Source organism: Cervus canadensis, chromosome 6, assembly GCF_019320065.1.
Source record: "Cervus canadensis isolate Bull #8, Minnesota chromosome 6, ASM1932006v1, whole genome shotgun sequence".
Classification (NCBI taxonomy): domain Eukaryota; kingdom Metazoa; phylum Chordata; class Mammalia; order Artiodactyla; family Cervidae; genus Cervus; species Cervus canadensis.
Window position 1 is genome coordinate 54,568,214 of NC_057391.1, and position 22,706 is coordinate 54,590,919.

The window sequence follows — 22,706 nt, forward strand, 5'->3', positions numbered from 1 at the left end:
TTTTGAAATAGCAACCACAGCTGGCAACCTTTGTAGTCACCACATACTGTTGGGACCAGAACAGAAGTGTAGACCACTGATCATTGTCACATGCTGCAATGGAGGAGAAGAGGTTAGTTAATTCTCTTCCTTCTACCCACGCTGCATCTGAGCCCCCAGGGGTCTGAGAGTATACCTCCATGGCAGTGGAGGTCAAAAGCCAACATGCTTGTACAGAAAATTCTTTACGTACAACTCATTTTCTGATTGTAAAAGTTATACATCAAAATGATAAGAAAATTATAAAGAAAAAAATACCACTTATTTTGCCCAGATCATATTTTAGTATAATTCTTTCAAACTTTATGTATGTATGTCCATTTTAAAAAATTTATTTATTTTTTATTGAAGGATAATTGCTTTACAGAATTTTGTTATTTTCTGTCAGACATCAACATGAATCAGCCATAGGTATACATAAATCTCCTCCCAGTATATCCATTTTTTAACACCAAAATTCAGGTTATGTTCTAAATGGCTTTAAGCATCCAACATTATATCATGAACATTTCCCTATGTCCTTAGTCTTTCTGAACCATATTTATTGTTTATAAACATACAATTATTAAAAACACAAACATTACAAATAAAATTTAGTCTAAGTAAGAATAAATAATTTAGATAGTCTCCTCTTGTGGGGTAGCATGGTTATTTCCATTGTTTTGTTTCTATAAGCCAGTGCTGTCCAATAGAACTTTCTGCGATGATGGAAATGCTCATTTCTGTGCTATTCAATATGGTAGCCACAAGCTATCTGTGGCCTTCAAATGTGTCTAGAGCAAATGAGAAACTAGATTTTTAATTTTGCTTAATTTTAATTATTGTTAATTTATTTTTTTATTTTTATTTTTTTAAATTATTGTTAATTTAAAAAGCAATATGTGACTATCACATTGGACAGCATACCTATAAATAATAGTGGAATAAAAATAAAAAACAAGGTCCAGGGGAGGGGGTACATGTATATATAAAGCTGATTCATTTCACTGTGCAGTAAAAACCAACACAACATTGTAAAGCAACTAAATCCCAATTAAAAAAATAAACTTCATTTGTTTTAATTATGCTCTTAAAGGGTAAGAATCAGTGTTCTTGCTAATTTGTGAAACTGTAGTTCAGTGTTCACAACTTCCAAGATAAAATAAATTCTTAAAAATTGAAAAAAAAAATAGTAGAAATACCTGGGTTGCACACAAGACTTTGTGGCAGATCTAATTTATTTTCATAGGATAAATGACTTAAGTGTGGAATTTCTGAGTCACCAAGTATTAACATGAAACAATGATTGGTTTGAAGCAATGTTTTTGATCTACTATTAAGTGGGTAAAGTAGGCCACAAAGTATGGTGTGTAACTTGAGCCCATTAGAAAAAAATAAGAGAAAAAATGACATAGGTATGTGTGTGTGTACACACATACAGAAAAATATCTAGAACGATATAAATCAGAATGTTACCTGGATGCTAGTATTATGAGTGATTTTTCACTGTCTTTTTAACATCTTTTTGCATTGGCTATTTTTAAAGATAAATATATTCTTTTATAGTCAGAAAAAAAAGAGTAAAACTAGTTTTCATGTAGAAAAAAATGGCATTTATACAGAATAACTCTGGATTACTCTGTTCTACGATATCTTCTCTTCCATTTAATTCTCCCTCCCCTGTCAGTGATCAGAGTAAGGGGCCCTGAGTTCATCTTGCCCAAAGGACATCTAAGATGAATGGTATTTGTTAATTAACTAAACCAAAGCAGGAAAACAAAAGCCTTTTCTTCTTCTTTTAACAACCTGAATGCAGAATCAAAGATTGTTTCAGCTTATCTATAAAGTTCAAGGAATCAAGGGTTGACAAACGTTTTCTTATAAAGGGCCAAAGAGTAAATATTTTTGACTTTGTGGGCCACACAGTCTCTATCTCAACTACTCAACTCTGTCACTGTAGCACAAAAGCAACCAGGGTCAACACTAAAACAGAGGAACATGTCTGTTTCAGTAAAACTTTACTTAGAGATGCTGAAGTCTGAATTTTGTTTAGTTTTCTCATGTCACAAAATACTACTCTTCTTTTGACTTTCTTTCAACCATTAAAAAAATGTAAAAGCTATTTTTAGTTTGTGTGCTATACAAAAATAGGTCATGGGACAGATTGGGCCCATAAGCAATAGTTTACCAGCCCCTGTTATAGGTAACAGAGTCTCTGATCTCACAGATACAAGACTGAGTTCCAGAAAGATGGATGCTCTCCTGGGCATGACAGATGTGGTCTGAGGCAGAGCTGGAAGCAGGAGGCAGAGCTTCTGCTGCCCAATCCAGTGCTCCTTCCTCCTCACCACACACAGACCCCACTGATTAAAATCAAGATGTTTACTCCAAACCATGTGAACACAATTGAAAAAAAGAAAGACAAATTTTAATTTTATCTCTGAGGAAATTATTAGAAAATGTTAGTAAAACAGAATACAACAGAGGTGAAATGTTTGTGGTTGAACTGGATCTATAAAGAATTGAAAACGTCAGGTTAATTTTATTGTAGACATTGTCAAGCTGGGCAATTCTGGTAACCCAGATGAGTCAGGCTATTTTGGTATAAATGATCAAGTTAGTAAAATAATTATTCCCAAATCTTGCATTCATTTTGGACAATGAAAACTAGCCACTGTGAAAACAAAAGAGAAAGGACTCTCACCAAGATAGGAAACACCTTCTTCTGGAGATATGGTGCCATATTTTACCATCATCTTCACAAAGTCAATCAAGGTTTTCATGATAGTAATCAGGGTTTCTTTCTCTTTTGCCTCTTTTTCTATATAAAAGGACAAAATAATTTTTTTAAATGGTGGCATATAGTTTCATCTTTTAATGTTAATTTATGAAGTACAGCAGCTTATTGAAATAGTTCTCCCTACATTTATAGCTAAACCATTTATAGTTAAAATATATTTATGAAAAGCCCACGTCTTGACTGGGAATATAGGACAATGTACTGATATACTTAATTTTTTCACAAATGAGTAATTATAACTTTTCCAAAGAGGTTTACCATAATCTAGAATATTTTATTGATAGAGTAGATGATATAGTTTGCAACCAGGAAAAATAGAAACTCAAAGGAAAGTTAGAAGATTGGTAACCCAATAACCCTTCTCTACTCATATGTTTTTGAGGGCAAGATGAGCTCTTTTCATTAATCAAGCTTAATATTTGAAATAGGAACACACATGTATGTTTAGTTTTTAAATGCAAGGTTGATTTTTTAACATGAGTATAGATTGCTTTCTAACCTCGATTTCATTTCAAAGAATATACACAAATCGTGAAAATATTCCAATGGTACAGAAGTAAACAATGAACACAATATTCTCTTCTTCCCCCTCCCCCCAACGCTTACTTCCTATGAGCAAAACCACTATAGGTTAACTTCCTATAGATTAACCACTGTTAACAGTTTCTTGGAAACTTCATATTTGACATACTGTTCTGTATCTTGATAGAACAAGGTGACCAGTGATTCCATAGTAGTTCAGTGGCTGCATTAATTCTAAAATCAGGAAAAAATCTATTTCCATTTTTGAAGAAAAGTAAACCTGTGTTGCTAGAGGACAGCTTCCCTACTCTTTTTGCTGCCATGAAGGATTTTCTCTGCATACTTCTAGCCTTTCCTCCCAACTTTTCAGCCTCCTTACAGATGGGGCTGGTAGCCAACAGCCATTAGTCTACATTTCTTGACTGATGGGCATTTGGAATCTTCTTTCCACTGCTTTGCAACAGTGGAAGGCAGGGACCTGGAAAACAGGCCTGGTTTATAAACTCCAACTATTCTAGGACTAGAGCTGTTCTGAGAGGTAGACTGAGGGGTAGGGAATAGGCAAGCCCACTGCTGGTTCTCACACAAAGCTACATTCTACAACTTAGTCTGCATCAGTGTCAAAGATACTTTCATCTTCTGTTTTATTATTTCTCAATTGGATCAGACCTTGAGTGAAAAAGATGGGTAGTATCAAAGCCCTCAGTATAAATATTTAAAAGTTTATAAAAATAAAGGCAAGAAGGAATAGGGTCAAGGAAACAGTAAAGACTAAAGCACATAAAATAAAAAATATTCCACATGATGGAATCTGAAAAATACCATTTAATAGTCACAAACTTGGGAGAGAGGAGGGTGGGAGAAGAGATGGGGGAGAGAAGTCGTGGGAAGTGCAGGTAAATGATAACTTCAGCAGTCACATTATTTGCTCAAGGTCATATCCATAAAAATATTTAGTATCATGCTGATGCACTTCACTAACAAGAAGTGACTCACCAAGATGACAGAGGTTCTGAGCTGGGTATCTGCCAACCAGTAGGGCAAGAAGCTCAGAATGGACCCTCAAGATGCATAAGCCCTGCAGACACCAGCAGGGGGGCTGGGTACCATCTGGTCAATGTCTGGGACTGAAGGACAAAAGGATGTTCTCCAGAAATAAAAGCTCACGCTAAGGTCACTTCTTGGGAAAATACGTTACAATTACAGAAACCTTTATTACAAATGTTCAGTCTGGGGATGAATCTTTAAACAGGAGGAAGAAAAGCCATAAGTCAGTGCAGGGCATCTATCTAGACAATAACAACAACAGAAAATTGGCACATTATTATCCTCCTTGCAGATTAACCAAAAATAAACATGAACTGAAATCTTCAGTCAACTCATTTTGGTGCACTTAGAAAAGAGAATACTACACTAAGGATTTCATTTTTTAGAAAAGCAAATCATTTCCCAAGTGTGTTTTGAGCTCCTGACCTTCATTAGTCCAATGTTTAGTTCACTTCATTTGAAGACAAGTTGAAAATATCTAAAAAGCAAAATTCTATATCATTTAAAAATAATAAATTATGTTCCATACACTGTTCTACTGAAGGAGGAAAATAAAACCTTGAAGAGATTTGCAGTAAAAGCTTTGGCTGAACTGGGTCAGGCCGGGAACACTCTTTGATTCATCCCTACATGGGTACAAGGTTCACTCCAATACCAGGAACACAGCATGTGTTCAATACCTGTTTATTGAACAAATAAATGAACCCTCTGTTAACATGAAGATTAAATTATCCAGAAATCCCACCTTTCCTGATTATCCTTTCCTAAATATTTCCATGACTAGCACACTTCTTTTGAAAAAAATCAATGAGAACCATTTTCCCCGAGGCCATAATATATGTCATTGATGGTTGAATTTAGAAACTGAAAACAGGAAGAAAAAAAACCCACCCACACATTTCCTGGAATTACTGTTTCTGTTTCACATGACCAGAAAACAATGTTTACCTGAATCAATACTTTTCAGTAGTGCATAGAAGTTTGGGAAATACTGGAGTTCCTCAAAATTGTCTTCACTGTAGGTTTTAGTTCTCCTTTCCAAGCCATTTGTTAAGGTTAAGGTGTTAGATACTGTTTCATCATTTTCTCCATTAGTAAAAGCATCTTGAATTGCTGCCATTGGAGTCTCCATTTGAGGCGGGGGAGGCGGGGAATCAGTACAAAATAAACATTTTGTTAGAACTAATGGACACTCCTCTGTGATGCTCTTGAATTTGAAGTGCACGAACACCTCTTCCTTCACAAGATCAAACTCTTTTCCAGGCATATGGGCATCAAGTCACATGGGAAGGGTACTGAGATTAAGAGACAGGTGCTTTACATGAAGACCCTGAATCCTGCTCCAGGGAGAATAGGCAGGTTCCTGTTCTGGCCAGGTTTCCCTTCACCAATACTCATGAGTGTTTTTTCATAAAATTGCCTTTCACTAAGGAAAGGAACTTTGAGTTTTAGAATCTACCAAGAGGGATGGTGCCAAGATACAGGAAAGCCTGTCACAAAGTCTGATACTAGCAGAGCATCATACATTAGAGAGTTCTGAGTGACATTTTAAAGCCTGTCTGGGAGGGTACACAGGATTCTTTTTCCCAGACCTGATGTGTAGACAATGTTCCCTATCTTAATGATCCATTCTCCACTTAGTGAACTAGACAGAAATGTAAGAGCTTTGCTTGCCTCTTCCTCTTCATTTCCCTACATTTGATCCATCAGTAGCCTTATTGGCCACACTTTCTAAGTTTATCCCAAATTTGTACATTTCTTTCTTCACTGTCCCACTCTAGTCCAAGCTACCTTTACTTCTTCCTTTCTAACTGGTACACAACTCCCTTCCAATGTATTCCCATCCCTGCATTTTCCATGTTGTAGCCAAGGTTATCTTTTTAAAAAAATATGTAGTAGCTACACTGTCTGGTTTCAGTTATTTGGGTACTCCACACATCCTTCTCTACATATTGCCTTTCATGTTCACAAGTTAACTCCTATTCAGTTACCGTTAACTCCTAGTTCAGTTCTTCTTAATTCCTATTCAGGTTCAGTTCAGTTCAGTCGCTCAGTCGTGTCCAGCTCTTTGCGACCCCATGAATCACAGCACACCAGGCCTCCCTGTCCATCACCAACTCCCAGAGTTTACTCAAACTCATGTCCATCGAGTCGGTGATGCCATCTAGCCATCTCATCCTCTGCCGTCCCTTTCTCCTCCTGCCCCCAATTCCTCGCAGCATCAGGGTCTTTTCCAATGAGTCAACTCTTCGCATGAGGTGGCCAAAGTATTGGAATTTCAGCTTCAGCATCAGTCCTTCCAATGAACACCCAAGACTGATTTCCTTTAGGATGGACTGGTTGGATCTCCTTGCAGTCCAAGGGACTCTCAAGAGTCTTCTCCAACGCCACAGTTCAAAAGCATCAATTCTTTGGTGCTAAGCTTTCTTCACAGTCCGACTCTCACTTCCATACATGACCACTGGAAAAACCATAGCCTTGACTAGACGGACCTTTGTTGGCAAAGTAATGTCTCTGCCTTTTAATATGCTGTCTAGGTTGGTCATAACTTTCCTACCAAGGAGTAAGCATCTCTTAATTTCATGGCTGCAGTCACCATCTGCAGTGATTTTGGAGGCCCCAAAAATTAAGTCTGACACTGTTTCCACTGTTTCCCCATCTATTTCCCATGAAGTGATGGGACCAGATGCCATGATCTTAGTTTTCTGAATGTTGAGCTTTAAGCCAACTTTTTCACTCTCCTCATTCACTTTCATCAAAAGGCTTTTCAGTTCCTCTTCACTTTCTGCATAAGGGTGGTGTCATCTGCATATCTGAGGTTATTGATATTTCTCCTGGCAATCTTGATTCCAGCTTGTGCTTCTTCCAGCCCAGTGTTTCTCATGATGTACTCTGCATATAAGTTAAATAAGCAGGGTGACAATATACAGCCTTGACGTACTCCTTTTCCTATTTGGAACCAGTCTGTTGTTCCATGTCCAGTTCTAACTGTTGCTTCCTGACCTGCATATAGGTTTCTCAAGAGGCAGGTCAGGTGGTCTGGTATTCCCATCTCTTTCAGAATTTTTCACAGTTTATTGTGATCCACACAGTCAAAGGCTTTGGCATAGTCAAAAGCAGAAATAGATGTTTTTCTGAAATTCTCTTGCTTTTTTGATGATCCAGTGGATGTTGGCAATTTGATCTCTGGTTCCTCTGCCTTTTCTAAAACCAGCTTGAACATCTGGAAGTTCATGGTTCATGTATTTCTGAAGCCTATTCTGTTTAGTTAATGCCTAACTTCAGCTTTTGGCTCAAGTCATCTCCTCCAGGAAGCCTCCCCAACCTAAGTCCAAGACAGGTTCCTTTTTATGAGGTTTTACAGAACCATGTTTCTTTTCTCAGAGCATTTAACACAGTTGAATTAAAGTACGTGACTATTTGAAGACCATCTACCTCTTCCTTTAGACTTTAAGCTTCATGAAAACAGGGATTATACCTTTCTAAATGAGCATTGTATCCCCAGTGCTTGGTACATAGGTGGTATCTCAATAGATATTTATTGGAAGAATAATTTTGTTTTCATTAATGCATATGGACATTTTAGAGATGAGAAGTAAGGAGTACATAATGGGAGTGAAGGAAGAAAATTGCTATGTCAGTTTTACTTCAGACTGGTAAGCTTGAGTGAAAGCCATGAGTTATGTGATAAGTCTAGAAAACTTTTTTATGGTGGGTGGATCTTCCAAAGCTGTTTTAAAAGATGACAGATGGTGGAGATTGGAAGTAGGGAGAACAAAGGAGAGCTTTTAATCTACCTAGTAAAAACAGAACAATTCATACCAATTTCTATTCTCTAGCCTCCCCTAAAACAGGACTATAAGTCTATAAACCACTTTTCCCTTGTATTTGTGATAGGGTGTTGGAGGGGATGAGGAGTCATGGGGTGTGGGTGCTCTGTGGAGAAAATGAAAGGAGAGGTGAGGATTTTGATATTCTCTTATACCCCCCTGTGGTTGGCTCCAAATAGAAGTTTAAAAGAATTCAAGGAGAAGTGAATGATTTTAGTAGCTTGGCTAAGGCCAAAGAAAAGATGAAGAGGTAAGGAGTTCAAGGAGATGAAAGATGACTGAATGGCAAGTCTAAGTAGAGGATGACACAGACCGCTGAGTCAATGGAAAGAGGAAGCAGCAGGTAGAAGAGCAAAAGGTAGATGGAGAGCAGCATGAGGCAGCTAGCTCTGAGGACTATAAAAGTTGGTGAGGACTGCTATATTTAAAATGGATAACCAATAAGCACCGACTATATAGCACAGGTAACTCTGCTCAATGTTATATGGCAGCCTGGTTGGGAGCGGAGTTTGGGGGAAAATAGATACATGTATATGTATGGCAGCCCTTTGCTGCCCACTTGAAACTATCACACATTGTTAATCAGCTATACCCTAATACAAAATAAAAAGTTTTTTAAAAAGCTGGTATGGAAAAATACCAAATCAATCCAAGTTTTTTTTTGGGGGGTGGTTTGAGGGCAAATGATGACATCCACTGTGAACAGAAGTTGGATACCAAGAATTGTGAAACATTTGAATCCAGTGCACTGGGATTATGTGAATTGTATATGAGATAACCATTTCACATAATATGTGTTATTTTACTCTGGGGTATAAGACATAATCTTTACTATGTAAAATAACATGAATTTTTACATTATTTTCAAAGTGGAGTTCATTTATATCTTTTAACTCATTGGTGTTTCATTAAAATATATTTTAAGTGGACTAAAAATGTCACATACCCCAAATCTTATTTGGCACCAGTTAAAGTATTAATTATACAAAGATTGTATTCATTATACACAAATGCAAGTACACACATCCATGCACATGCATATACACACATACATAATTGATGGATATGTATTTGCATATACTTACCACTTTCTCTGGTATTTTTACAGTCTGACTCTCAGTCTTGCTTGTTGGTTTATTGAGTTCCTCTTCATAATAATTGGCTTCCTTAGAGATCAATTTTTGTAAAACCTCTGCAACTTCATCTTCCAGTGTGTGTGCCTGGCTTTCTGTAATCTGTTAAAAAAAGTCAAAATATATATAACTGTTAGTTCTAGTTTTGTGGTTTAAAAATACTAAACTCTTTAGCTGAACACATATTTTTAGAAGACAAGAGAATGTTTTAGTCCATCTTCTAAACATCCCTTGTTTATGCCCCTAGTAACACACTGACTGTCACAGTGACTGCCCAGCACTCCTGGGAAGAGGCAGTCTTCACTGTTGGAACCCACAGAAAACAATCCTCAAGTTGTTCTCACCCCTCAGGTGCAGGTCATAGTAGGTAACTATTGAAACCTGCAAATTTAGTGCCCTCCTAAAGCCTGCTAGGACTGTGTTAATGTGCCTGAGAACCAAGACGGGGCAGGGGCAGGGTCAGATTGGATTGTGTAGGGTTTCCCAATCACTACATGGCTTTGCATGTCTTATTTCTTTCTCACCTCACACATTTTAAAAACATTTCTTCTGATTAAATCCTAACCATCCTTCTAAACTCACTTCAAACACCTCCACCTCTGAATCTTTTCCTTATTGCTTAACTGGATATAATCCATCTTCTGGATTACTAAATCATGCTGATGGTTCTTATACAACTTGCAGTATGAGAATGTGTGTACTTGTCTAGTGCCTCTGATAAACCATAAATTCCTAGAGGGAAAGAATGGAGTCTTACTTGTCCTTGAAACTCATGGTGACTGGTATAAAGTAGACACATTATAAACATCTGGCTCTTTGAATCAAGTGGTTTGGCTTCTTAGCATGTTCCAAACTGTACAAATTTGGTTCGTTCTCATGGATATGACTTACTAGGCCAAGATTCAGCAGTTTGGAAACGATCCTGTCAAATACTCCTCTGTCGTTTTCCTTATAAATCCTGGTAGCAATTTTCTGGACAATGTCTTCAGCAGTTAAAGGAGTGCCATCAAGTTGATGAAGGCCATCTGGATCATCTAGACAGAGCAAGCACAACTTCACATTGTGGTGATCACAGGCCTGTTTCTTGGATTACATTAGATTTATAATCTGAATCTTGTACACTCAGGTATGTTTGGAATATATTTAAGGTGAGGCTTTGTCCATGTAAACTCTTGGTTTGAAATAAAATCTGACTTCAAGTTAAGAATTTAGGATGGTAATGGAAATTCTGAAAGCTTCTTATGTAATTATAAGAGGAAGATCTGAAGACAACACAAAAGGCCTCTCCAACACAAAAGACAACACTAGTGCTAATAGTACAAAAAGTAAAATACCAATAGATAGTATGCCTTATTGTTCAAAGCACTCTTCTACATATTACATAATTTGATACTCCATTTCCACACAAGGAGTAGACTGGTATTATCTGCACATGTACTCCCTTTGCAGGCAAATTCCTGGGCTGAGGGAGGGGGAACCTGCCTCACACCCAGAATCAGAGAGTATGTACTGAAGATTTTGTGACTTACTTGGAATAACTGTTCACTTGTGAACAGGCATCAGGGCGCCTTTATGTAAGGCAGCTTAATGTGACAACTCTTTCTCCAGAGAATAAGGAACTTATTTTATGTCCCTGAAATTTAAACTTTTAAAATGTGATAACAGATTTGCACAATACAATATGTAAATCTATCGAAACCTCTGCAGAGAAGCTTGCAGACATGTGTGCTTGGCTTTCCTGGAAGTACATTTGGCAGTACCACTCCAGACTAAAGCGAGGGCCCATCCTGAGGAAAAGGATTGGGTTGGAAAACAGTAGGGTTGGTGGCAAGGAAGAACAGCACCATATCCCACAGAGCACTCCCAGGAAGCAATTGGTCTTTTCCAATTTATATTACATCATTGCACATGAGTTTGAGCAAACTCTGGGCGACAGGAAAGGACAGGGAAGCCTGGAGTGCTGCAGTCCATGGGGTAGCAAACAGCTGGACACGACTGAGCAACTGAACAACAATCTATACCCCCTGGAACAGGATAGTCATATGTGCAAGTTTACAAGGCACTTAACTCCTATTGTCAACTCTAGGCAGCTTGGAAAGATCAGAACTTTAGCTCCAATGATCTCTCTTTTTATTTATATATTCTTGGACCACTATAAAGAAAGTTATTAAGAGCATGTATTTCATGGGATTCTGAGGATCAAATGAGGTAAGACGTAAAAGCACCTTTTAAATTGCCAAGTATCAGTCGTTGGCTAAGAGGAGACTCTGCCTTGGGCCCGCTGGTGTAATAAACTGCACTCCACTATCTGCATTGTCCTTCTGAGTGAGTTTGTTTCCCGGAAAGCATGGCTATAACATTTGGTGCATGGGCCGGGAAACTCCTCACTTTGAGGAGACAGGTCTCATTTGAGGCCACCCCGAGGCTTTGTAGCTTGAATCTCCTAGAGGGGGGAAGGTGCCTCGCCCCTCTGGAAGGATTCTGCTTCTCAACGCCAGGACCTTTCATGTCAGCAGGTAGTGGACGGCAGCAGGGGAACTGAGCGCTCAGGTGAGGAGGAGCCCACCCAGCAGGGTGGAAGAGGGGGCCTGATCACCCCCCTGGGAGGGACTAGAAGGAGCGGGGACCCACAGGAGCCTGGAATAGGCAGGTGGCGATTGCTTGGTAGACAGGTCGACGAGTGTGCTAGGGTTTAGGAAGGAAATTTGTGAAGGTCAGGTGTGGGAGGTGTGTCCACGCCATCTTGGGGAAAATTATTACCAAGTGATCGCCAGGGGATTTTTAGGATAGGAAACTGGTCCTTGTATGCTTGTATTCTGCCCTCCCCCAGGAGGTGTTCCATCTGCTGTGAAATTCTTGACCCCCTCGGAATTGTTAGGCTAGAAGGAGGGGGATACAGAAGTGAGTATGAATTGGCTTTTCCGGAGATGGCCTGGGACATGGGATATTTAACCCATCTGCATTTTCATCCGCACCTGATCAAGCCCACCAAGGTAAACTGCCAAGTATCATATGAAAGTTAATGTAGTTGTGTTACTATGGACAGTGGATTTGCACCTGAAATAAAGGAACTGCAGTTATCTTCTAGAGAAAATAGACATTGAATCCCTAGCCAAATTCTGTCCAAATAATTCTGAACATATTCATTCAAAGAAAGAAGAACCTAGCACATATTTCTATTCTGGTCCTTTTTCTTTTGTAGCTTGTGGGGATTCATAGATTTTCCCAGACTCTGCAAAGATGGAAGGGAATGCCGCCTCAGGCAGAATATCATCTTTGTGTTGTTTGGAAGGAAGCTTAGGAAAGTAAGCAGGGTGATTACCCATGGAGGGCTGGGAGTGCTCTGACAGTGTATTATTGCCGAATAATACCGGTGAGCTGCAAGGCCTTTGAGTCCTATGTACTAGAGTGACTAACGAGCAGGAAGGCCCTTAGAAAATCCTGTAAAATCAGCTCCCCTCCGGGCTGACTGAAAATTGGGTTCCTCATCCATTTTTTCCAGAGCAGAGACTCACTGTCACTTAGGTCTGATTTTTCCATTTGTGGGTTACAAGTCAGACTCTGGGGAATAAGTGAAGCAGAAACTGCCCAGGTCTAGGGAGAGTTAGAAGAATTTATTTCCCTTCCCATTTATCCCTTGGGATCTGAAAAAGGAAGAATAGTGGTTGCCTGCTGAAGCTGGAAAATAACTGAGATGGCTGTTTTTCAGTTCATTTACTTTGCTACAGGGAGAACATTAGCAAGACTCTAAAGAAGTAGCCTCTTTCCTCCCCGCACTGCTGGATTCTCTGGAGCCAAGAATTCAGGTCTCTCCTAGTACAGCTTGGCTAGATGGGGTTAGTAGCTGAACTGTGGGGCAAAGCTCTTTGCCTTCCATGATTTCCCCTGCTCCCCCACAATGGAAAGAATTACTCAGAATGACTTCTCTACTGCTCATGAAGGGGTATTTCACCCTCCTATATAGACCTCAGAGGGGAAGCAAACATGAGTTCAACATTTATAACTTTTTAAAGCAGCTCCAGTCCTAAGTGGATATAAAAGGGCTTTGTTCCATCATCTGCCCAGTTGAGTTTGAATTTCCAGCAACTAATATGGCACTTAACATTCATTTATTCAATATATTAGTAGTAAAGTCTTACTAGGGGCTAGGACTGGAAATACAGTTATAAATAGTTAAGACATGGTCCCTAACTACACAGAGCTTACTGTATAGCTCATAGTCTGATACACAGTAATTGCTCAATGAATATTTGTTTGGTGAATGCACAGAGAAGCCCCAAAGCACTATTTCTTAAAAGAAACTTAGAAAAATCCTAAATCACACATACTGTAGGAAACATCGAGAAGGAGAGTTGTTGGGTTCTCCAGCACAAGCTCATTTAGAGGTTTCCTAAAGGTGTAAAAGTGCCCTGCAGAAGTTAGGCCCCTCACCCTCTCTACTAGGATGAAAGTTTGCATGTCTCTGAGGCTCTAGTCACTTGGGTGGTCCCAAACCTTCTGATTCCAGGATTACCAGGGTATGAGAGAAGATTAGCAATTTACTCATAAACCATTCTCTCCAAGAATCTTCTATATATACTCAAGTGGACTTAAAATGACCCCTAGAGCAAGTCTAGAGCCATCAGGCTAGCACTTGATAGTTCAGAATCTATTTGGGATGTTAAAATATTGAACGATGTTAAAAATAAGTTGCTCAAGTTAGTGATCAGATCACAAACAGATCTACCTCTCTCTGCATGCACAACCCATCTGACCAAAAAACAGACAAACATTAGATGATTTTTATATTTTTATTAAATGGTCAACTCAACCCAAGTGGTTGAATCTGTTTCGCATGCAGCTATACCCAGTACCTATTTATTGCTAGCCCAAATATTTTAGGTTAAAAAAAGCAGAATTCAAAAAACTGTTTTCATGTAGTATGCAACACCATCTCCTCTACCCCATACATATACAAAACAATTCTCCTCAGGCTATGATAGCCTATAAAAGCCTAATTAGCAGTTGTTTTCTGGCAGAGATAATCAGTATAGTTCTCTTGTGGCCCATGGAAGAGAATCAAGACACATAAGAAAATCTATAGTCACTCCTAAGAACCAGTACTCAGGATGGAAGACACACTGAGGAATTGAGGCAGATCTCAATGCCTCAGTACAATATTTAATTTATTCCCTCATGTATTCCCTTATTTGTGCATTTGTTCATTTATCAGTTCATGAGCTCCAGACACTGGGACTACAGTCTTTATGTTCTCGTGGAGTTTTCAGTTTATTTTAGGAGGAAAAAGATAAATCATAAGTAGTCACACTCAGGGATGTAAAATTACAAACTGCAATCAGTGCCATGATGGAAAGAAATAAGGTTTCTATCAGATCATGTGCTGGATAAACCAGAGAAGTAGACAGTCCATGTAAGACTGTAGATGCCACAGTAAGGATTTTGGGTTTTATCCTGAGAAATAGGAATCTATTAGCAGGTTTTATGCCAAAGAGTGACATGCTCATATTTGTGTGTTGAATAGATCACTCTGGCTGCTACATGAATAAGCTGGAGGGGGTCAGAGTGAATGCTGGAAGATCCATTAAAAGATTTTGCTGTGATATGATTGGAGCTTGGAAAAGGATGCAGGTCATTGGTAATAGAGGGAAAAAAATGAGATGACACATAGGAAGTAAAATTGATAAGACTGATGGATTAGAATGTGAGAGGTAAGGAAAAAATTAGTTTGACTCCTAGATTTGTCTTGAAAAATAGGATGTATAGTAGTGCCTTTCCTAGAGGAAAGAGGGCTAAATTATAAGGTTTACAGAAATTATGAGTTTAATATTGGACATGTTAAGTTTGAGGTGCTTCTGAGACTTCCAAGGGAAGATGTTAAATTGGTAGATAGTTATAGGTCTATAGTTCAGAGAAGTCTGGGCTAGTGATATGAGACATCAGGATATAGATGGGAACTGAAGCCATGGGAAGGTTAGAATGCCTAGGGAGACAGGCTGTAGCTAGGAACAACACTGGAAAGAGAGTAATAAGTATTTCACCTTGGAATGTGTGTGTGGGGGGGGTATTTTGCTGATTTAATCATATGGGAATTATAATATTTTGTATTTATAGGTAAAATAGAATGTTAAAATGAACTCAAAGGACCCTTTAAAGAGACAATAAAACCTGGGCTTCTGTGGAGCTGGAATTGTGAATGATATGAGTTAAGTTTGGGCCTTTTCTCAATTTTGGACATGGACTAATAAAGGCTTGTGAGTGTGTAAGAGATATTTTCAAAGTATAGGACTTTATCTTACCTATAATGGGAAACTACAGATTAGAGAAAATAGGTAGCAAACGTTCTTTTTCCTTGAAATTACCTTGAATTTTACCTTGAAATTTACCTTGAAATTTACGGTCCAGTCCACTCTTAGTAGAATCATAATCATCAATCAGTCTCCGATTCTTGGTTGAATCAACATCTTCCACATTCAATTTATTATCATTTGGGGAGATTTTAACAGATTTTCTTTCTTTCTCATTTTTTTCCTTTTCTGTTATGGCCTTTAGCAGGTTCAAGTTATCAACAAAGGAATAATTGCTTTCACCTGGCTTGTTTTCTGGAAGAAAAGCCCCCAAGCCCAGCACATCCATTTTAGTTAAGCTTCTCACAGCCTACATTATTTAGATTAGCATCAACTCATTTCTTGTTACCTGGAGGGTATGTTTTTTTAATCTTGTCTGCTTCTGCTTCAGCAATCTGTGAAACAAACAGGAGATAGACCTGGTTTTAAATCATTGCTCTACCACTTACCAAATATGATAGCTAAATAATTTAATCCTTGTGGGATTTAGTTTTATTGTTTGTAAGATGTAAATAATATTTTTTATCTCAAAGTATTGTCATAAGGATTAAATGAAATAAAAGAAAGAACAAATAGTCTCTAAATATTAATTCCTTTCTCTGATAATATTGGTAAAAGATAAATCTCTGATAAATTAAGAAATCTTACAATAGAGTGGATGTGATGTTGAGCTCACTGGGTTTTTATGCAGTCAGCTCTTTGTTTTATACAGAACTCTCTATATTCAACTGTCAGGACACAGAAATTACCAAAATTATATTTCCCATCATAATTTCAGTCAGTTTATTATTAAGTTTTGAGGTCTGTGAATTCAAAATGGCTAAAAGGTCACAGCATGATTACATGAAATAGTAATAACTAAAATAAAATGAAATAGCATTTACTTCTGACCTACCTGCTCATTCAAAGGTCTTTCTGCACTTAACTCTCTATTGTGCAGGGGTTTGTCTAGAATAAACACACACAAATGCAAATTTAATTGTGTATTTGAAAGACAATGTGTCTCATTAAATAAAATCTTCAAAAAAGAAAATAGAAATCTTTTTGGATGACTCTGAAACAAAAATATATATTAACAAAAATTATAAGATTATACAATAAAAATGATTCTCAGCATTGCCTTGCTTATTATCCTGGTGTATATAATTACACTTTTTTTCCTCTATCAGAAATCTAACAGAGTTCTAACACTTGGTTTACCAGCTGTTTTCAAGGAGACAGAGCATAATTTGGATTGGAATTGTTGGCACATTAAAAGCTTTTTTAAAAATCACACACTGAACATGTTATGAACAGAAAATATGAGAAAGGTTGTAAGATGACTAGGGAAAAAAACAAACAAACAACGAAGCCACTTTAATAGGCGGAAAAGCCACCCCCTCCCAATTTCAAAATAAGATTTTTCAAAACAACCCATGTTACTGCTCTATCATTTAAAAAGTGAGGAGCATCTGTCTTCTGGCTCTAAGTTCTAACTGATTTCTTTGTCAATGTGCATGGATATAATGTGATCAGAAAATGAGGCACGGTGATATACAGCTCGCGCGTTATATCAAGCTTTACCTTCCGTAGCAAAAAAGAAGGGAGGTGGGAAGAAAAGGGTCCACGTACCTTGGCTGCCTGCCGGTTTGGGGAAAGCCTGAATTGGGCTGCTGTGGAGCACCAATACCACAATCCAAGTGCCGGTCCAAAGGAAACCCATTCTTCCACGCTTGGCTTCGGAAACAGCCTGGCGCCGGGCTCCTGGAGCTGTAGCTTTTGTTATGAATGAAAAGGAGGAGTAAAAACAGGAAAAGCTAGGAGAGTGGGCGCGGGGAGGGCCAGTGGCGGGGATCCGCGTCTAGTGGAGCTCCGCTGGGCTCCGGAGTAAAGGGATTAATTAGACCGTGGGCGCTCGGGACTCAGGTCTCCAGGTGGAGGAGAGCGCTGTCCGTCCCGTGGGTGCTGAAGTTCCTGTGACTAGAGCCGGCAGCGGGTCTGCTTGGGCGTCGCCTTATTCTCGCTCCCTCCTTGAGAGGAAGTGAGGATGGAAGCGCATGCTCTCTGAGAGTCAGAGGCGGGAAGGGATGGCGTCAGCAACTCCAAAGCTACTCAAATTCCCTCCACGAATGGAAGCGGGGGAGGGACGACAGACGGGCTAGCGTATTTTCTGTGCCGCAGTCCTAGGGCTGATCCTGCAATCAGGGTCGTGGACATCATTGTCCTAACCTTCCAAGTAAATGTTACCTCAGGGACCAAGTGCCTTCTCTGCCTGTGCACCTGTTAAGGAAAGCGAGATAACCTTAGGCAAAGGGTTCTGCTTTGAGATTATTCTGGGATATCTTCTCCAAAAAGTCCTTCTTTCCATTCCACCTTCTGTACCTAAAAGACAGATATAATTCTTATATTCTCAGAAAAGCTGTGCCTTTTGTGATTTGGGTCGACATACCAGGGCTCTCTTAGTGCTCTTGTCTCAGCTCTATGGAGTCTTTTTAATTGGGATATTTAGGGAACATTCTTTCAAATAGATTGCTGCAACACAGTCAGTCTCCTAGATGCTGAAACAGAACACACACACACACACACACACACATTCATTGCTTGTTCCCCTAAGAGTGAATATCCTCAATAGTCAGGGGTAGGTGAGCAGCAGGAGGAGCCAGTTTCAATTAAAAAAATTTCCCTTTCTCACCATGGGAAACCCCTCTTCAAAGAAAGAAAGGAAAAGGGGGAAAGGGGAGGGGGGGAAATGCTGCACTTCTGTAAAATTCTTCCCTGGGATTCAATTATGTCTAAGAACTTGGTTGTTCCAAGGTTCCTTGAAGAGACGGGATAGTCATGAAAAGCATTTTTCATCATAACCTGGTCAGGGAGGTGCTTCCTATATTTTGAGAATATTTCCAGAAGCCTAAGATTATTGCATGAAAGGAGCTAGCAAAAAGAGGCTTTAAAATAATGACTACAAGCAACACTAATAATGTGAGCAGGGTGCTGAGTAAGTTGTTTAGTCTCTGAGTTTTAAACAGATCTTGGACCCTTTCCTTTGGAGTGTGGCATGCTGGGAACTAGTTTGAATAATGACCACAGAGAAGAATTCAGCACAATCAGGCCTTTGATTTCTGTATCCCTGCTTTTCAAGGAGCAAGTTAGTTGTTCAAGTACCTAAAAATAAACAAACAAGCAAGCAAGCTAACAAATCTCCCTCATTCTGAAGGGCTTTGAGTTTGGATATCACTTGAATACTTTAAGAATCTAAAGAGTGGATCTAGCACCTACTTTAAAACAAATAGTCATCAAGAAACAGTAGTGCAGCCTTGGGGACAGGGTCCAGGTTCCCCCTCAAGGGAAACACATAACATATTTGAGATCTTCTGCAGAACTAAAGCTCCCACCAAATTTAAGATGTTAACTACTTGATGGAGCACTCTTCATTCCAGGGAAGGTCACAGTACTCCCATCATCACCTGATGCCCCTTCTGCCTGGCAAAGCAATAAAGCTATTTTTTCCTACATTACAATAAATAAATAAATAAAAGCAAACAGTTGTTTCTTAGCAGTAGTGACATAACATTAGTATCCCAGTAGGCAGCATTTGAAAAAATTAAATCTCCCAATTTAAAATCCTATCCAAGTAAAGAGTAAATTTCCTTATTTTCCTCTTCTTTAAAACAGAAGTGGCAGGCTCTGTTTACCTTGTAATGTAATTGTGGAGAACAGTTGAATATGTGTCTTGATCAAATAATTTTGTTTGTTTGTTTTTTTAACTTCATGGTGCAGCATGTGGGATCTTAGTTAGGGATCCAACTCTTGCCCCCTTGGAAGCACAGAGTCTTAACCATTGGACTGCCTTAATCAAATCATTTTATGCCAGGAATGTTTTGACATAGCCTAAAAAATAAGTCATGAAGTATTTTTAGCTTTTAAGAAACATTACCAAAAATTTGGTGAAATAGCCATTCATGGAGACTTACTCTGTCGCTGATCTAATCCCTCAGCTTCACTCCATCCTATGTCCCATCCTTTAACTTGCCTCTCCCCACAATGTATGTTTGCAGTTGGGAGGGTCTCAGGACACAACTAAGGTAAGGGATGGCTATTGGACTTCCCTTGTGGTTCAGCAGGTAAATAATCCACCTGCAATGTGGGAGACATGGGTTTGATCCCTGGGTTGGGAAGATACCCTGGAGGAGGGAAAGGCTACCCACTCCAGTATTCTGGCCTAGAGAATTCCATGAACTGTATTGTCCATGGGGTTGCAAAGAGTAGATCGACTTTCATTTTCACAGCTATTGAGGACATTGCATTGTTTGCCAAAAATGAAAAAAGTATTTGGCTTTTCTCTGTCATTTGTACTCAAAGTGTTAAATCTAAGAATGTGTTATGTTTCTGACCAAATGAACTGTGGAGCATGGGGTAAACTCTAAGGCATGAATTAATTTACATTTTTCAGTCTTATGGATGTTTTTACCAGACTTAGTATAGGTCTATGAGTAGAGTAATCCTAAATTTCATTTATTCATTCATTCACTTAAGGGATATTTATTGAGCACTCAGAATGTACCAGGTATTAAGATAATAGCTGAGTATACAAAGATAAGTAAGATATAGTCACTGCTGGTTTTATAGCCTGAGAGAAATGACTGTGATTATAACAAGCACCACCACAACTATTTACTGAATGCTTTTCATGTGCTACACATTGATGTCACTTAAATATAAGTGAACAAATAAACACAAGAGTGTTTATGGGTTCCCTGTTGTATATGCAAAGTTCAGGTGGGGTGCAAATAATGGAGTGAATGATCAGGAAAGGTTTCAAAGAGAAGATCTCTTGTCTTAATCATAAAAAGATTAAAATATTCAATTGTTATGTATAAGCACACCAGAAGCATTGAATAACATTAAAAAATATATGTTGAAGTTGCAAGACAAGTGTCATTAAAGCAGATCAGGTAATTGTGAAATAAACAACATACAAGGCACAGTAACTTCATCAGTGTTACACATGGATTGATCTGTAGAATCAATGGATTACACATGGATTCACTGTAGGAGATGCCTTTCAAGCTTAGTCTTGAAGATGGAGATATTTGAGGTTGTTTAGAGAAAATTTTATATTATTGCATGTTGTATGGTAGAAAGTCTCAGACAAACACAAAAGGAGTAAAAATATTGAAACAAACTCCATGAATTCATTACCCAATTTCAATAATCATTAACTCATGACCACTGTTTTATTTTATATTCACCTGTAAAAATCCCAAACTTCATATCATTTCACCCACAAGTGTTATCAGTATGTTTACCTAAAAGATAAGGGTTCTTTTTTCCTAGCATTATTGTAATACCTTTATCATATCTCATAATAATAATACTTCAGTATCATCAAATATCCAGCCAAAGTTCAGATTTCCCCACTTGCCTTATAAATATTTTTACAGATGGTTTGCTGAGATCAGAATCCAAACAAGGCCATACATGCATTTGTTTGGTTTGTGAAAGACACATATCAGTATAAGATATTGCAAGGTTTTCTTTTCATTTCCCAAGACATGTTAATTGCTTTCTTAGAATACTGTGCACACTTCCAATACAGCATGGATCTTATTGTGCTGCTCTTTGTACATGATTCTTTTCATTTCAAAAATAATAAATATACATTGAAGGAAAAATTCTGAAAATACAGTAAGCTAAAAGGGGAAAAATCATCTGATAGAGATAATCCCTGCTAACTTTTGGCATATTTCCTTTTGGTGCATGTTTTTCTAAGAAAATGTTTTATACATATGTTTATAAAATCTTATTTCTCACTGTATACATATCTGTCTATCCCACTAATCTATGAACTCTTCAAGGGGAAAGGTCTTATCTTGCTCACCCTTCATTTCTCAGCCCTTCTTACAGTATCTGGAAATCCATTTGCTTGAGTAAATGAATGAAGTGATGGAGACTTGTCTGTTTACCTTTGCTCTTCAAATGCTGAGACCATGATGGCTGTTCCACATTGGAGGATCATGACAGTGTTGCAGTTCCAGGAGCTGCCAGTTCCTTCAAGAGCTGTTAGCCACTCTGTCAGCATGATTATCCACTCAGCAGTTTCTTAACAAAGGAGTAGTCTTGCAGAAGAGGTATTCACGAAAGGACTAAGAATAGAGAGAAGAGCTGGCAAAAGATTTTCCAGCTACAGTTACAGGAGTGGATTCATTGCTGTTAAAAAGGCTGACACAGGATGCCAACACTAGAGATGGCTGTTGGTGTGGCTCAGACGAGAAATGTGGAATCTGGAAGTTCACCATGAGATGGAAGTTGAAGTAATCAAGGATGGTGAAAATGAGCAAATAAGACAACTGAAACAAGTGAGGACTTCCCTGGTGGTCCAGTGGTTGCGAATCTGCCTGTCAACAGGGGACATGTGTTCCATCACTGGTCTGGGAAGATTCCACTTGCTGCAGGGCAAATAATCCTGTCGTCACAACTACTAAAGAGCCTGTACACCACCACAAGAGAAGCCACTGCCATGAGGAGCCCACTACGTTAGTGAAGGGTAGCTCTCCCTCTCTGCAATTAGAAAAGCCTGAGGGCAGCAATGAATACCCAGCACAGCCATAAATAAATAAGACAAGGAAAGTGAAAGCGTGGAAGTGAAAAAAGTATATGAATAAAGAAAATGGGCCCAAATGACAAAATGTGATAGGTCACCTACAGAGAGCAAAGTGCCAGCACTGAATCTGAGAGTGGGAAGGAGGAGAAGGTGGCTGGATGGCAAAGTTTTCTGTCGTTTGCTTACCTTGTTTGTACGATGACTAAACCAGATTGGGTCAATCGTTTGCTCCAGTGGTCATGGGAGGAAGAAGTGAGTCATACAAGGGCTTCCTCCAGAAAAACAACGGTAGAGCAATTTCCCAGAAGGAATAGGGTGAGCGAGTAAGGCAAACAAAACAACAGATGCTCATTACATCATAGAATGTAGTATTTAAGATAGATTAAACACTACTGAGTAAAAATATCAAGTTTCCTGTTAGCAGTATGATTC

The 22,706-nt window shown here is 38.7% G+C and overlaps 1 protein-coding gene across 3 annotated transcripts in view; it reads right to left on the reverse strand.

Moving 5' to 3' along the window:
• The window catches only part of SCG3 (secretogranin III), a 38,878-nt gene extending 21,158 nt beyond the window's left edge, over nucleotides 1-17,720 (reverse strand). Inside the window, exons 1-8 of one of the 3 annotated variants that reach the window (XM_043471983.1) lie at nucleotides 17,306-17,718; nucleotides 16,590-16,642; nucleotides 16,044-16,089; nucleotides 15,734-15,949; nucleotides 10,242-10,384; nucleotides 9,303-9,452; nucleotides 5,336-5,513; nucleotides 2,723-2,839 (exon numbers count right to left, since the gene is read on the reverse strand). In XM_043471983.1, the coding sequence (XP_043327918.1) occupies nucleotides 2,723-2,839; nucleotides 5,336-5,513; nucleotides 9,303-9,452; nucleotides 10,242-10,384; nucleotides 15,734-15,949; nucleotides 16,044-16,089; nucleotides 16,590-16,642; nucleotides 17,306-17,396 (994 nt within the window). In that variant the 5' untranslated portion in view covers nucleotides 17,397-17,718. Of the gene's footprint in view, nucleotides 1-2,722; nucleotides 2,840-5,335; nucleotides 5,514-9,302; nucleotides 9,453-10,241; nucleotides 10,385-15,733; nucleotides 15,950-16,043; nucleotides 16,090-16,589; nucleotides 16,643-17,305 lie in introns of all 3 variants that reach the window. The other 2 variants (XM_043471984.1, XM_043471985.1) reach the window with 2 other exon arrangements.
• Nucleotides 17,721-22,706: the final 4,986 nt, after the last annotated feature.